The 17,209-nt window shown below is 37.6% G+C and overlaps 1 protein-coding gene across 1 annotated transcript in view; it reads right to left on the reverse strand.

The window, feature by feature from the left end:
- Positions 1 to 1,352: 1,352 nt before the first annotated feature.
- The window catches only part of Dph6 (diphthamine biosynthesis 6), a 117,824-nt gene continuing 101,967 nt past the window's right edge, over positions 1,353 to 17,209 (reverse strand). Inside the window, exons 6-9 of the mRNA XM_005064762.4 lie at positions 15,711 to 15,772; positions 5,718 to 5,812; positions 4,206 to 4,293; positions 1,353 to 2,920 (exon numbers count right to left, since the gene is read on the reverse strand). Of these exons, the coding sequence (XP_005064819.3) occupies positions 2,867 to 2,920; positions 4,206 to 4,293; positions 5,718 to 5,812; positions 15,711 to 15,772 (299 nt within the window). The 3' untranslated portion in view covers positions 1,353 to 2,866. The remainder of the gene's footprint in view (positions 2,921 to 4,205; positions 4,294 to 5,717; positions 5,813 to 15,710; positions 15,773 to 17,209) is intronic.

Below are 17,209 nucleotides of genomic sequence, written 5' to 3' on the forward strand. Positions count from 1 at the left end.
GAAAGAGAACTTCAGACCAATATCCTTCATGAACATTGATGCAAAAATACTCAATAAAATACTGGCAAATCGGATCATGAACACATCAAAACAATCATTTACCACGATCAAGTAGGTTTATTCCCAGGGATGCAGGGATGTTTCAACATATGAAAATACATCAATGTAATCCACCATATAAACAAGATGAAAAACAAAAATCACATGATCATCTCACTAGATGCAGAAAAAGCCTTTGACAAAATCCAACACCCCTTCATGATACTATTCAGCAGAAAAAAACAATGGACTCCTGAAATTTGCAGGCAAATGGATGACACTAGAAGAAACCATCCTGAGTGAGGTAACCCAGTCACAAAAAGAGAAACATGGCATGTACTCTCTCATATATAGATTTTAGACATAGATCTGGGGAGTGCCAGCCTACAATCCCATGGCCAGAGAGTGTGGGAAACAGAACCTTCATTCAATGGCTGACGGAAGCAGAGGCAGACTCCCACAGCTAAACACTGAGCTGAACTTAAGTAATTCAGTGACAGAGAGGGAGGACTGATGAGTTAAGGGGTTAAGACTGGGCTGGTTTAACCCCCAGAAACAGCTGACCTGATAAGAGTTAGCTCTTGAATCCCAGGCTGATGGCTGGGAATCCAGCATGGGACTGATTAAGACCCCCTGAATGTGGGTGTCGGTGAGGAGGCCTAGGTAATCTACTGGGCCTTGGGTAGTAGATCAGTATTTATCCTGGGTATACAAATGGACTTTGGGTGCCCATCCAGCATTGAGAGATGCACTCTCACCCTGAACTCTCGGGGGAGGGTCTAGGCCCTGCCCTGGATGAAATGACAGACTATGGACACCCCCATGGAAGGCCTCACCCTCCCTGGGGAAATGAGGGGATATTGGAGGCATTGGTGGGAGGGCATGGGAGAAGGGGAGGGAAAGGGAGAGGGATGTGGAATTGACATGTGAAGCAACCTTGTTTCCAATTTAAATTTAAAAATAAAAAAAATTAAAAAAAACAAATGAACTGAATACTTGGATTTACATAACTTGTCCATGAATTCTGATAGCAGCCTTAGTCATGGTCACCAAAAAAGGAGAAACAGCTATAGCAAGACATGAGAGAATCCAAATGCATATTAGTAAGTCAATGATATTCTGGAAAATGTGTAACTAGAGAGCATAAACATCAGTAGTTATAAGGAGTACATAAGGTGAAGGATGAAGAGGTGGAGCACAGAGGATTCTTAGGACAGGAAAACTATTGTTATAGGACCATAATAATGGATATATGTCCCTTAAAATTTGTTAAATCCCATGGAGTATAAAAACCACAATTATGAGCCTTGATATCAACTATGATCTTTTTATTTGTTTTTGAGACAAGGTAACCCAGGTCTCAAACTCACGACATTCTTCCTGCCTCAACCTCTCAACTTCTGGAATTATAGGAGCGAGCCAACTCTCCTGGATAACCATGGGCCTTTGGTGATAAGGACCTACCAAAGTAGGTTTATCAGTTACAACAGAAACATCTCTGTAGCATAGGATGTTGACATGAGGCAGACTGTGTTCCAATGAGATAGAAAATATACACAGGCCCTCTGTGCTTTTCCATTCATCTTTGCAGAGAACATAAAATTATTCTACAAAATAGTCTGCCTTTAAAAATTGTATGAGGTATACAAAAGTTATATTTAAAATTTTCTTTAAAAAATCAACCATAACTTTCTTGGTACACCAGGCTGGCCTCAGACTCAGAGATCCACTAGCCTCTGCCTCCTGATGCTGGGATTAAAGAAGTGCACCATCACCACCACCCAGATCTAAGCTTTTCTTTAATTCCTTTTCACAAGTTGAGTGGCATCTTACCCTGAGGCCACTACATGGTTTATTTCATTTCTTAATCTGTTCATCTCCTTGAACACAGGACTTAGCTGGTGCTCAGTTTTTCCCCAAATATTTTTCTTGCTCAGCTTGCTCTTTTTCATTATAAATCTTCATCAATGTTAACACTAGTAACCACACAACAGAGTGTTTTGAGATTTCCTTTGCCAAGGGAATTAACCCAAAACTCTTCACTTTAACCTTGGGCAAGCTTTTTGGACAAGGGTAAAAGGCAGCCAGGTTCTTCAGCAAAATACCACAAGAGTGATTGGTAGGCCACATATTAATATTATCCTCTGAAACGTCTTGATCCAGGCACCCACAATTCATCAAATCATACACAGCATTATACAAAAAAAATCAATCATAAAAAACCAGCCATTTAAGATAATATTCCTTCTCTTTATCCACTGATGTGGAAAGTATGAATAATGATTACATTAAAAACAACAAAAAATATAAATTCCATTGGTGACACTTAATTACAGTGAGCTTGATTGTCAGGGTAGGGTCTTCTTCACTTACTGATGCCTCTTCTCCATGACATGTGGTATAATGAAAGGGAGGACACAAATGAAAAAGAAATATTGCTGGGCAGTGGTGCCACACACCTTTAATTACATCACCTGGGAAGCAGAGAAAGATGGATCTCTATGAGTTCGATATCAGCCCTGGTCTACAGAGTGAGTTCTAGGATAAGAGAGTGAAAGGGAGAGGGAGAGGGAGAGAGAGAGAGAGAGAGAGAGAGAGATGTCAAGGAATATAAAAATGGTAATGAAAAAAAGGCCATAAATTTGAAAGTGAGCAACAAGATGTATATCATAGCGTTTGGAAAGAAGGTTAAGGAAACTGGCAATATTAGAGAAGGATTCACTGAAGTCCTTCCAGTTAATCAATGATCCCATTATATTTTTTGAAGACGTATAAAAATGTAATGAGAGAAGTTGGCCATAATAATTTTTAAAATGCAGCATAAATTTCAAGAATTGTGTATATAGCTAGTTGTTTCATCATTCCCAGGTACTGAAGACACCTACAAGGAAACAGAAGGAAAATGTGACATATTTATTAATGTCTGTAGTCATAGAAACAACAGTATCAAAGAAACAATAGTTATATGCAGTGGGCTACTGGCCTATGAAGATTATGAAATACCAGGAGAACCCTAGTGAGCTACATGGTGAAGCTAAGCTTAGAAGGGAGAAATGCTTAAGGAAGATTGTAGTGTTTTAGATTCCCAGCCATGCTCAAGGCAGCATAAGCAGAAGAGGGCTAAAAAAGTAAGGAGTCCTTTTATTGAATTTGGAAGGTGTTTGGATGGAATAATGTCACCCTTCGATGTCACCAATTTTTGATAAAAGGTTACCAATGTTTACTTTTAGCCTATTCCAATAATCTATAGGTATCCAACCTTGCTCATCATTAGTTTTTCTGGGAGACTGACATGCACAATTTGTGAGTGAGTGAGTGAGTGAGTGAGTGTGTGTGAGTGTGTGTGTGTGTGTGTGTGTGATAATGAGGCTTTCATGGTAAATACTTTCACTTTTAATAGCTGAGTCATCTTGCTGGTGCTAGTAAGTGCTCTTCTGAGATTTGGGGACCACTGTTGCCATTCTACTTTTAGAGAAGCTGCCAAACCTGAAAACATCATTGTGAAAACATTCCTGGTCACACATAGACAGCTATGAGTGTGCCTCAGGAAGTAGGCAAGAAAACAGGACACAAGACCTTTTCCTATTATTTGTGTTTTCTATCATGACTCTTTCTCCTTACATAAGGGAGACCAGGATGTAACCTCTCTATGCCTTTCATTCAAAAATATAACACAGATCTTATCCTATCCCCAAAGACAGACTGAACAGGGATCTGCTTCATACTGATCACCAATGTATTTAAAAGAAAACTCATGTTTTATTTTACTGCATTTTGTATCATTTTTCCGTCTTTTTGTCAATTCTCTCATTTATAGCATTTGTAGCTTTTCTCTCCTTTTTCTTTTCCTCCTTGAAAGCCTTGTATAATGAAAATCTCTCAAATCTTACCACAAATGCTTATTCGCTACAATCCAATTATCAAGTTTGATGACTTACTGGTTTTATACTGTTCTTGTCTTTTTAGTATTTATCATTCTTTTTTAATTAACCGTCAAATTCTTTAGAATGTAGGTCCTTTGTGTTATACAACATCCTCGAAACTATAAGTTGTTGGCTGAATAAATCGATTTCTCTGCTCCACTGCCTCCTGTTGCAGGATCACACAAGAGAATGAATGCATGCCTCTCACTTGTCTGAAATCACAGCAGTCTGACAGTTACTTACCTTTGCTTCCAGGTGCAACTCTGAAAGTCGAAGATAAGCCACAGGTGCAAACGCATCAGCAGAGTGTATGACTACTTCTGAGCAGTCCCTACAACACAGATAATTTGGTGTGCTTACCAGATCCATACCTTGTGCCTAATCACTCCTGCTGCCCGGAGGAGAGGCCTGAAATCCTCCCATACTAGGAAACACTGACACTTTTGCTATTTAAAGGGACCCACAGTTCACAAACTTCCAGATAGTAACTTTGCTACCTTCTGTCACAGTTAATACAGAAATATGTTTTCACTTCAAATTTATAAAGGGAAAAACAATTGGCATCAATAGTGATCAGCAGAATTCAATGGAAACAACAGACACTTGATAAAACATGCAAAATAAATTAGAAACAACAGGCATCTGACAAAAATGCAAAATAAATTAGTGATATGTTAATTATCAATGCAAAAGAAGTTGGGAGACCATGAAAGCAAGAGTCACGAATACTGGATTTGGAGATGAAACAGTTTTAGTCTTTTTTTCTTCTTCCACACAGGGTTTCTCTGTGTAATGGCTCTGGCTGTTCTGGAATTTGATTTGTAGATCAGGTTAGCTTCAGAACTCACAGACATCTGTCTGTTTCTGCCTCACAAATGCTGGGATTAAACGCATGTACTACCACCACCTGGCCAAAAGTTTTAGTCTTAGTGTCCCGGAATATTCCCTTGACTATTATTAATTGTTCTAATAATTCAAATCTTTTTTTTTTATTTTACAGAGAGAAGGTTTCTCTGTGTAGCCTTGGGAGTCCTGGGACTCACTCTGTAGACCAGACTGGTCTGGAACTCAACAGAGGCATGAACTTGGAAACAAAACAAAACAAAAACAGAGGAAATGCTCCCCCAACACATACAAAGTGTGGCACAATGTAGAACACAACTAATAAAGTGATGAACTAGACTAAGTTCCCATTTTTTCATTATACTAATTTTTACGATTTATAGCAGAGGTACCACACTACTTACCATGAACTGAATCTGCTTCAAAACAAAGTTTATATGTAAAAATATAACCCCTCCCCACAAATAACTGAAGAGAAATGTCTAGTCTCATCATTCTAACTTGTTAAAGCCAAGAAAGAGGAAAACGAGGCTGAAGTTAATGGAACCCACAGGCTACTGATGTGGCAGTTTATCAAATGTAGCAGTAATGAAAGATAAATAATACAGGCAATTCACACTTCAGGAAAGGATAAAAGTGTCAGTGTGTAGGCACCAGTTTTACTGCAGGCCGTAATCAGCAAGTAAACGAAAGTGCAATGTCTAAAAAGTTTACAGCCCTCTATGAAGGCCTCGTCTTGTCAGGTATTGATTTAAGTATTCACAAAACTTCCTTGGGATTAAACAAATTGAGTGTTTGTGAACTTAAGGGAAATGTTTTATTTCTTGCAACCAAAGCTGCCTCAAGCTAAATGCTGAGTTGCTTCTATCACTTAAATTTAAGAAAAAGGAAGATGCTGAAATGGTATCTTACACAATGATTTTCTTCTTAAATAGAGGGCAATCCAAAGTAAAGGTTTCATACTCGCCACCTTCCCCACATACGTGGACACCATACTTCGTAGAAAGCTGAGAATCAGGAAAGATGAAGAAAAATAAAAATTAATATGATATCCTCAAAATACTCATTTAGCAGGCTAGCCTCTCCTGAAAATGAATACAGGATACTGATTCTAAAATATATTGTAGGCTATAGAATATTACCTTTGCTTAAGACATGTGTTTAAAGAGGTCATTGTTTCCAAAAAACATTGTAATAATTTCAAACCGTGTTTAAAAAGTTAGAGGGAACCAGAACTTTTATTTACAATGAATTAAACTTAAATATATGATAAATTTTAGCACTGATGCTTGCTTTAGATTCAAAGGCAGCTGAGAATAGACAAGGCCTAACCATATGCCTCCTGCTCTTTGACTTGGAAGGGGCAAAGATGTTGTTATTAGAGAATTTATCAAACAAAGAAATTAATATTTTTCTGAGGCCTATAAACAAAAAGAAATCGCATACATGCTAGAGGATGTTATTTTAAGGAATATTGTAGGGTACTAAAAACCAGCGAACTTCCAAAGCTGTAGAAAGTCTTTAAAAAGTTCTTAAGTCTTAATAAGGTTCAGTTTACAAAGTTATTAATCTGAAATTAAAATAAAAGCAAGCAACTAACCCAAAACGAAAGAAACAAAACCTCCAGAATAACAAACAAACAAACCCCCCTGTATTATTCTGTATTATTTGTTTGAACTATAAGCCATTATGTGATGATAATGAGAGTGAAAACCCTTTGCTGATACACAGTGGGCTTCAATGTCGAGGCCACTTGCACAGGCTGTCACTGATAATGATCTTCCAGACTCTCTGTTGAAGCTTTGCCATCACAATTCCACAGCTCCTGATTCAGAGTGGAATAGCTTTTCATGCACATAAGTGCCACACGTTCAAATCTTTTCAGCTCAGAGGAGAGATTCTTTTACTTACTGCCAAGGATGTGGCTGCTTCCTAAGTCTTCAGCTTTCCCTGCTGGTTACAAGTTTATTTGAGAATTTTTGCAGTTGTGCTGCTATTCTGACTGTGTGACTTCAGTGTGGATCTATGAACATTCTACTTCTCACAGTGAGAGTCAGAAGTAATGTGAATGGCACTGTGTGGTAGTTTGAATGTAACTAGCCCCCATAATCTCATAAGGAGTGGCACTATTAGGAGGTGTGGCTTTCTTGGAGTTGGGTATGGCCTTGTTGGAGGAAGTATGTCACTGTGGGGGTGGCCTTTGAGGTTTCTTATGATCAGGATACCGCCCAGTGTCTCAATTGAATTCCTGTTGCCTGTAAGATGTAGGTCTAAGCTACCACTGCAGCAATGCATATTGCCATGGTCCCTGTCATGATGATGATGGACAGAACCTCTGAAACTGTAAGCCAGCCCCAATTAAATGTTACTTTCATAAGAGTTGCTGTGCTCATAGTGTCTCTTCACAGCAATAAAAACACTAAAGAAGACACACTGTAAAGCCAAACAGCAGGGAGAGTGTGGGAAGGAGAATGGGATAGTGTTTTCTATAAGGGCTCCAAAGGGAAAGATGGATAAACTTTTGCCTCAGTTATAAAGCAGAGACTCTGCAAGGCCAAATTATAAGGGGTGGTCCCTCTGGGACCAGATAATAGGACAAGACTGCTTTGTCATACTAAACTAAATTAAATTAATATCTTTTCTGCAATAAAAACCACACAGCAGTAACAATGAGATATGGATTTCAGGGCATTTATTTGCTCTGCACTTGGTGTTCTACTGATTTTCTAACAACTTCCCACCACGGACCTTCTAATTTTACCTTTATGACTCACTGGTTAGTCTATGTGGAGATTATATACGATCAATACTTAGCTTTTCTCTACTGGAAAATGCCTCATTGAAAACTCTCTTTTGTTTTGTAATACAAAGGATAGCAGAAGTATTAAAGGCTGGGTGGCTGTTACACCCTATAGAAGTGGTTCCCGTTAGTAAAGTAACATAAACTGCTATATTAATTCAACATATGCTCTTAAGAGGTATACAATGACATCTGTGTATGCCCTGCAATCCTTGGCTTACACAAAATATTAATATTTACCCATCCTATCAATCATCTCCTCAACAAATATTTATTGAGCAGTCTTGAGAGAAGAAAAAGTTAAAAACAAGACAGTGTCTTCAGTTCTTGAAATTCATATTGCAGTACCACAAAATAAGGATTAAATAGTGATATCAATTAATATTTAGAACCCACTTTCCTCCTCTATTATTAATTTACTAGTATGGAAGTATAGGTTTCCAGTTATGAAATTTGGATAAAAGCCCCAGTGATCTCTAAGACTGACAAATCAATAAACATTCTTACTGAATTCAGGTATTTCTGTTGTTTCCCTAAGCTCTATTAGCTTCATGATATAACATAAGTGAGTGACTCACGAATGTCAGATGCTTGGTAACCTGGTAGCATCTTCTTCAGAGATATCTACTTAAGTGAATTGGTACTCTATAAAACACAAGAATCTTGGAATATAAAAGCAAAAAAATATGCATGGTATAGAAAATGTCACTTTCCTTATGTTTCCCCAAGTTTAGTAACCAAAAGTATATATGCCAGAGAACTGTTCATGAAGTACACCTTCAATTTATTTTTCTAAGACATGTTAATCATGTTCATACTGTTTACAGTAAGCAACACCCGTCCTCTGGGTCTGGCTGTATCTTAAAACTGGGATTATCATATACTCTACTTATTTTCTCCTTGATAAGATTCTGCCAGCATTATTGTAAGGAAACCACCAAACAATTTGTCTCATTAGGTTAGCTTAATGCTGAAATTTTGTTGCTCTTTTCCATCTTTCTTTTTTTATGAATACATATATTATTTTTATCTTTTTTTATTTAAATTAGAAACAAGCTTGCGTCACATGTCAATCTCAACTCTTTCTCCCTCCCCTCCTCTCCCGCTCCCCAAAGCCCCCCGGCCCCCACCCAAAACTCACTCTGTTCCCCAGGGAGGGTGAGGCCATCCATGGGGGATCTCCAGAGTCTGTCTTTTCATACAGGGCAGGGCCTAGGCCCTCCCCCACGTGTCCATGCTGAGAGAGCATCCATCAATGTGGGATGGGCACCCAAAGTTCATTTGTATGCCAGGGATAAATACTGATCTACTACCCAAGACCCCATAGATTGTCTAGGCCTCCTCACTGACACCCACATTCAGGGGGTCTGGATCAGTCCCATGCTGGCCTCTCAACCATCAGTCTGGGGTCCAAGAGCTCCCCTCTGTTCAGGTCAGCTGTCTCTGTGGCTTTCACCGCCCAGTCTCGACTACTTTCCTCATCACTCCTCCCTCTCTGTCACTGGGTTCCAGGAGTTCAGTTCAGTGTTTAGCTGTGGGTGTCTGCCTCTGTTTCCATCAGTCACTGAATGAAGGTTCTAGGATGGCATATAAAGTAGTCATCAAACTCATTATCAAGGAAGGGCATTTAAGGTAGCCTCTCCACTATTGCTTAGTTTGCCAGATGGTGTCATCCTTTTACATCTCTGGAGATCTCACTAGCGCCAGATTTCTCCTCAAGCCTATAATGACTCTCTCTATTATGGTATCTCTCATCCTGTTCTACTCTATTCTTCCCCTGACTCAACCTTCCTGCTCCTCCATGCCCTCCTCTTCTTTCCCTCTTTTTCCTGGCTCTCTCTCCCCTCCTCTCAGGAGATCTTGCCTCATTCTCGTTCTCTGGGGTACCATGCATATCTCTCTTAGTGTCCTTCTTGTTTCCCAGACTCTCTGGAAGTGGGATTGTAGACTGGCATTCCCCTGATCCATGCCTAAAATCCATATATGAGTGTTTTGTCTTTTTGTGACTAGGTTACCTCACTCAGGATGGTTTTTTCTAGTGCAGTCCATTTGCCTGCAATTTCAAGATTCCATTGTTTTTTCCTGAGTAGTTCTCTATTGTGTAAATGTACTAGATCTAGGTTGCTTCCAGATTCTGACTATTACAAATAATGCTGCTATGAACATAGTGGAATAGACATCCTTGTTGTATGAATGTGCATTTTTTGGGTATATGCCTAAGAGTTACTGTATTAGTTGGCACTCCCATCAGAAGTGGAGGAGTGTTCCCCTTTCTCCACATCATCTCCAGCATAAACTTTCATTGGTGTATTTGATTTTAGCCATTCTGACAGGAATAAGATCGTATTTCAGAGTTGTTTTGACTTGCATTTCCCTAATAGCTAAGAATGTTGAGAACTTTCTTAAGTGTCTCTCAGCCATTTTAGACTCCTCTACTGAGAATTCACCATTTAGTTCAGTACCCCACTTTTTGATTGGATCCTTTGGTGTTTTGGAGACTTGTTTCTTGAGTTCTTGGTAAATTTTGGAGATCAGCCCTCTGTCAGATGTGGGGTTAGTGAATATCTATTCCCATTCTGTGTGCTGCCTTTTTGTCTTGTTGACTGTGTCATTTGCCTTGCAGAAGCTTCTCAGTTTCAGGAGGTCCCATTTATTAATTGTCCATTTAAGTGTCTATGCTCCTGGTGTTATGTTCAGGAAGTGGTCTCCTGTAACAATTCGTTCAACGTACCACACACTTTCTCTTCTAAGAGGTTGAGTGTGGCTGGATTTATGTTGAGGACTTTGAACCATCTGGACTTAAGTTCTGTGCATGGCAATAGATATGGATCTATCTTCTACATGCCAGCATCTGGTTATGCCAGCACCATTTGTTGAAGATGCTTTCTTATTTTTCCATTGTATAATTTTAGCTTCTTTGTCAAAGGTCAGGTGTTTGTATGTGTTTGGGTTAATATCAAGGTTTTCAATTAAATTCCATCGGTCTACCTGTCTATATTTGTGCAAATACCAAGCTGTTTTCAAGATGATAGCTCTATAATAGAGCTTGACATCAGGGATGGTGATGCCTTCAGATGTTGCTTTGTTGAACAGGGTTGTTTTGGCTATACTGGGTCTTTTGTTTTTCCATATAAAGTTGAGAATTGTTCTTTCAAGGCCTGTGAAGAATTGTGCTGGGATTTTAATTGGGATTGCATTTAATCTGTAGACTGTTTTTGACAAGATTGCCATTTTTACTGTACATTGATCCTACTTATCCAAGAGCATAGGAGATCTTTCCATTTTCTGGTGTCTTCTTTAAAGACTCAAATTTCTTGCAATACAGGCCTTTCACTTGTTTGGTTAGTGTTACCCCAAGTTATTTTATGTTGTTTGTGGCAATTATAAAGGGCGATGTTTCATTGATTTCTTTCCCAGTCCTTTTATTGTCTGTATAAGTGTGTGAAGTTTATATGTGATTTGAGTTTTAGTAATGTTTCTTTTATGAATGTGGATGACTTTGTATTTGGGGCATAGGTGTTCAGAATTGAGACTTCATCTTGGTAGTCTTCTCCTGTGATGAGTGTGAAATGACCTAATTTATCTCTTTTGACTGATTCTAGTTTGAAGTCTAATTTCTTATATATTAGGATTGCTTCCTCTACTTGTTTCTTGGGTTCATTTGATAGGTGTTAATGAATCTATTTCCCTTAGTGTATCTTCAACACCTGAGATTCTCTCTTCTATCTCTTTTATTCTGTTAGTTATGCTTTCATTTGTAGTACCTGACCATTTTGCCCATCTTTTCCATCTTTTCTATTTCCAGTATTCCTTCAGACTGTGTTTTTTTTTTATTGTCTCCATTTCAGCCATCAATCCTTGCACTGTTTGAATTGTTTCTTGCAATTTTTGCTTTGTCTTTTCCTCCATTTCTTGCATTTTTTGGTTTGTTTTTTCTTCCATCGCTTTAAGGGATTTTCTCATATCCTCTTGATTTCTATATTCACCTTCCCAATTTCTCCAACATGTTATATAACCTTTCTAATTTTCCTTAATACTATATGGATAGTATTCTTCAGTAAAAACCTTAGGTGACCAAATTTTCCTACTCAGTAAAATTGAACTATTTAACCCATAACCAAAGGCTTCCAGCTTTCTTTCCCATCCTAAACATGAATATGTAGGCATTAGAGCAACTAGCAGATTTGAAAAGACCCTGATTGACTTGAGAAAATTAAAAGGATACTTTTGTAAAATAAAGTTTGAAGTGATGAACATAAGCCCCAATGAGTTTCCTTCACTTCAACATAGACAACCAGTCTTAATAGGTCATAGTACCTTATGCTGCTCTGAAACTCATTTTTGTATTTCAATTCTATGTTACCTCTGGAATGTAGAATTTTTTTCATGCATGGCTTTTCATGTCACCTGACTTTATGTTTTTTTTTATTTCCTGGACACTCACACATGCCCTCTGAGCATTATGTCACACATAGTATTCAACAATCAACTGCCCTCCTGCTATGGTTCAGATGTGAGCATGCCCTGTAAGAAAAGCCTGACTGGCATGTACTGACAAGTTCAATTTGAACCAGAAACAAATTGCCCCTGTCTATCAAGGATAAGAAAGAGAAGTTATTGATGTCTTTCATTCTACTCTAGGGAAGAGGATACAAATTCTCCATTTTTGAATAGCTAATACAGGGAATAATGAGTGTTTTTCTTATTAGTCATTGAATAGGTGATGTCACTATTTCTCTCCTTCACATTTAATCATTTGGGGAGTTAACACAGAAATTATATAGATCACATGGCCAGTGGGTAAGATGAACACACTTGTTATTTGTCTGTACTTTACTTGGTGATGAAATAATTTGTTATTTTGTAAGTAGTTTGATTGCTTTTACTAAGAAGTAATTAACATAATTTTCTTGCATAAAAGCATGTTTAATGTTTCATAGATATCTAAATCATACTCTCCTCTAGATAACTTTTAAGCAGAGAAGAATATTGGTTTGTCATGCAATTATTATTAGAGTAAGTCTTTTAAAAAAAAAACGGTTGGAGCAGATGTAATTTATTTTGGCCATTCATGGCATATAGAAATACTTTGGAATCTCAGCATCTTAAAAGTGAATTCCCAACATATGAAAAGGGAATGACTTGCATGAATTTGTTTTGGGGGCATGTCTACATAATATGAACATTCACAATAATGTTACTTGTAGATGAATAATTACAGAACTAAAGTAAGGAGCTCATAATTTCCATGTTTAAATTTTTATCCCCTTAACAGATAGTATTAGCATTAGTTGTAAATTTTCTTATTAAATCATGATGCTTTGTTTTAAAATAACTCTCAGTTATCTGCTATTCTTTCTAAAACCAAAGATGGGAGGAGTCAAAGCAAATGAACTTCTCATATACGCTCTCACCTAGAGAAGACCATGGGGTTTATAGAAATCATTACAATTTTATTTTATAAATGGTGCTCTTTAACATATAATTTCATGCTGCACTCAGAGGATTTACTTATTTATTGGGTATCTTATACTATTGGTTTAGATACAGAGGTTTGCAGTGTGAGCATACAAACAGGTTCTACAAAGAACAGCACACTGTCTGTTTTGGGTTCTTTCCTGTACTCCTATGTGATGTTCCCTTCCTCCAGGCATAGGGAGGGAACATCTGCAATGGAAGTCTCATACTTTAGAGGAAGGTCAAAGCATTCCTTCATTGCCTGCTCTAGGGAGAATAGCAAAGGTCAGAGTGACCTTCTTTTAGTGCTGCTCAAATGTCAAGGCACCTTGTTTTGAGACATCAATTTTGAATGCCATCAACAAGAATGATTAATGGAATGTATTACTGAGTAAGGAAAATTTCCACCTTTCTACATTAGGAAACTGGGTGGATGGTAGGCTACTACCTGCTAACAGTTTGTTGCTGGAAGCCAATTGCTCTATAGTTTTCCAACTTTTGTGGTCTGTAACATTATTTGCCTCTCATGACTTTTTGATAGCCTTCTGTGGGCTTCCATGTTACCGTAGTCTTTTTTTTTTTTAATTTAGGTTAGAAACAATCTTATTTTGCATGTCAATCCCAGATCCATCTCCTTCCCCTCCTCTCCCGCCCTCCCCACCAGGTCCCCCAGCCCCCTACCCAATCTCCACTCACCAAGGAGGGTGAGGCCATCCATGGTGGATCTCCAGTAACTGTCATTTCATCCAGGGCAGAGCCTAGGCCCTCCCCAAGAGTCCCGGCTGAGAGAGCCTCCAATATTGTGGCATGGGCCCTCAAAGTCTATTTGTACACCAGGTGAAGATATTTTCTCATTCTTTTTCATACTGCTGTTCTTAAGTTACACATACCTCTTGATGGATCTCTTTGTAGTATACTCTTCTGTATTGTATTCCCTCTCATATGCATGAAACTCCTAGCTTCTGCCATGACTGATGCTCTTCTCCGCTACTAATGTTACTGCTCATACTACTTGTTCTATGGCTAAGGCAATGCTTTTCTTATTTTAGTTTAACTCAAAATGATTTATGAGTAGAACAAAGTCAATGCTCTGAAATCAGTTACACTTACACACAAATTTTATTTCTGATATTCCCTTAGCCATGTGGCTTTGGAAAAGTTCTCCTCAGAAGTGACGCTTCAACTGAAAATGCTACACTAATGCTTGTATAGGTTTGTTAGATAACTAACTAGTCATGCATGGAGACCACTCAGCACACAGTATGCACTCAGCATTGAGTTACCTCACAGCTCAACTATGAGAAACAATGAAACTCATGTAGTGGGGTAGAGTGAAAGCAGTATTCCATAACTGCTTCATACTGAGAAAGGAAGCACCCATGGGTCAAGTCATTGTCTAACTACCTGCAATACACTGACAAATAACAAACCGTAGTCCTCTGCCGTCTCATGGGTTAAAAACATTTGTCTTCAGGGTACATGTTGTAACATAAAATCTAGTCTGTTTGTGATCAAGCTTGTCATGGTTTTTCACTAAATTCTACTGTCATCTGTAATAATAAGTGCTTCTAATTTCCTTCCTTGTGTGTGAATAATTGTTGATTCCTCATTTTCCAGCTTGTGAAAATGTTGATGCCAATGTCTTTTCATCTTCCTATCACAATATTTCCATATAGTTCTATCACACATCTGTTTCCTATAACAGTTTCATGGACGCTACTTCCAATTTTTCCATTCCTAATCCATAAATAAATACTGCCATTAGACTATTATTTCCTCAACTTTTAAAAAATAGTATGAATTGCAGTTTAAGAGTCCTCTAAATCATATTATTTCTTATCCTAAATTGCCTGGCCCATCCCTGAAGGCCCTTCAAGACTGCCCTATATTTCCATTGTATCTTTTCCTTACCAATCTATCAACACCAGTTTAATTTCATTATGATCAAGTTTCTTCTTTTCTCTGTGTGCCTTCCTGCTAATGAGTCTTCATTCATATTGATTTACTTTGTGGCCACTGCCCAGTTAAATTTCACCCATCATTCAAATCTGTTTAAGTTCTTTTATCAGCTACTCTAGGACCTGTGGCCCAATTCCATCTAACAGCTCCTACCTGTGCTTACTATTAGGAACCTGGTTGATGTATCTGATGCAGGTTATTAGGGTAAACACACATATCTTATCAACTTATTTGACATGTTAGGATAATTCCTTTGATTCTTGGAAAGTAGGTTGGTCTTTGTAAAGAGGACTGGATTCAGTACCTGCAGAAGCTCCTACTCCTGCGCTTGACACTGAGCGCAAGTCAGAGAGACTGTGCTTCTGCAGAGGCTTCCATCTGAACGCCAGGACTAGCCCTACAGCACATGGCACCCATTTTAACAAAAGTACATGTCCTCACAGCATTTTCCTTTCTGCTTACTTACTCTTGCAATTACAGACTCATCCCAGTTTGGGTCAAACTGGAAATCATCTTATATAATTTTAAACACACTTCTATGGATACTATGAAATTTAATCTTTTCACAAATCATAAAATGAATGCACCTAAAGTTTTCTGAAACAAAGTTCATTCATATAGTCATTACGCTATGGTACTACTTTCCTCCTTCAGATCCTGATATTTTGAAGATGAATATAAATTCTTACCTCCAAAAGATACGGCTCCATTTCACCCAGGGTTTTCCCAAGATGCTTATCAGGGTCTAAGCCTGTCAGGAAAGGTTAAATTTTTTTCTAGGTAAGTGTCAGATTACAACTATAAAGGCACACTTCCCTCCCCTTGACTCCTCCTCACCTAGGAAAGCAATGTATATGTATTTTAAATGGTTTTGATTTTAAACTTAAATGTACTTTGAGCAGGGCATTGCCATCACTTATTTTCCCATTTCCCTGGGATAGTTGAATTTCTTATTTGTAGAAAAGAACTTTTAGTTTATTTCAATTGTGTCAATAGGCAGATGCTTCCTTCAATCTGACTTTCTTTTTTAGGGAATTATAATAACATAAGTTCAAAGACAGGAAATGCAAAGCCTAGGCATTTTCGTTGTTGTGATTTATTTTATTTAAAGACAACAATGTGATCTATCTGTTTTATTCTTATTTTAGCTTTAAACATATTTATAGAATAAGAATACAAAAGAATAGTGTTAGACTGTTTACACCTATAAAATTAATTCACTTAATGGTACAATATGGATACACTTATACTAAGAAATCAAATCATAGTTACTCTCAAAACAATGTGTCTATTTAGAATAGTCCATAATTCTTTACCAAAAATATCACAACTTCAGTACTTAAAGTGTCTCAATTCAATATGGTAACCTGGGTACTTTTCTGAATAGATCTATCTACATTAAACAACACTATATATAGTAACACTAATGTTAGGCTTATATGTTGAACTGTCCTCAATAAGGCCTACTTAGGTCTTTTGCTTCTCACACCTGGCAGGAAACTCCATTAGAGACATTTCTACATTTGCTTCATTTCTTTTTTTCTGTTCATTAGAAAGTGACAAGTCATTAGGGACCTCATGATAACTATTCATACGAAATGCATTTCAGGTTGTTTTTAGAAAGTATTTCTTGGATAAGAGCCAGAGATTTCTAGGGGTTGACACTAATGTCCTTGAGAAGGCAATGGCCTAAGCCACTCATTATTAATATCTTTAAATCAGTCCAGGCTTTACTAGTTGTGGTAGAAAGACTACTGGGCCTATCCCATCAAGATATTCAGATGCATAAGAGCTCTCAAGAAACTCTTAATTCCAAGAGCACCAATGACTCCATAAATTATTAATAACATGTAAATGAAAACCCAATAAAATGAATTCTCAATTTTCTTACAGTTTCACACATTTTTATAAATTTTACTTATTTAGAAACATTTTACTATTCCATGTGCAGCTTGTGTATCAATAAACATCTGGTAAAATGGATCACCTTAATGTATAAAATTAGCATCCAAGAATTTGGTACCTTGGGTTTTTTTTTGTGTGTTTATGATTTTCTTTTTTTATTGAAAAATTTCTCACACAATATATCCTGATCTCAGTTTTCCCTTCCTCTACTCCTTTCAGGAATTAGGAATTTCTAACTGTATGTTACTCACAGAGAACTCTGATATTCAGGAATGTTTATAAT

This window comes from Mesocricetus auratus, unplaced genomic scaffold, assembly GCF_017639785.1.
Source record: "Mesocricetus auratus isolate SY011 unplaced genomic scaffold, BCM_Maur_2.0 Super-Scaffold_100004, whole genome shotgun sequence".
NCBI lineage: Eukaryota > Metazoa > Chordata > Mammalia > Rodentia > Cricetidae > Mesocricetus > Mesocricetus auratus.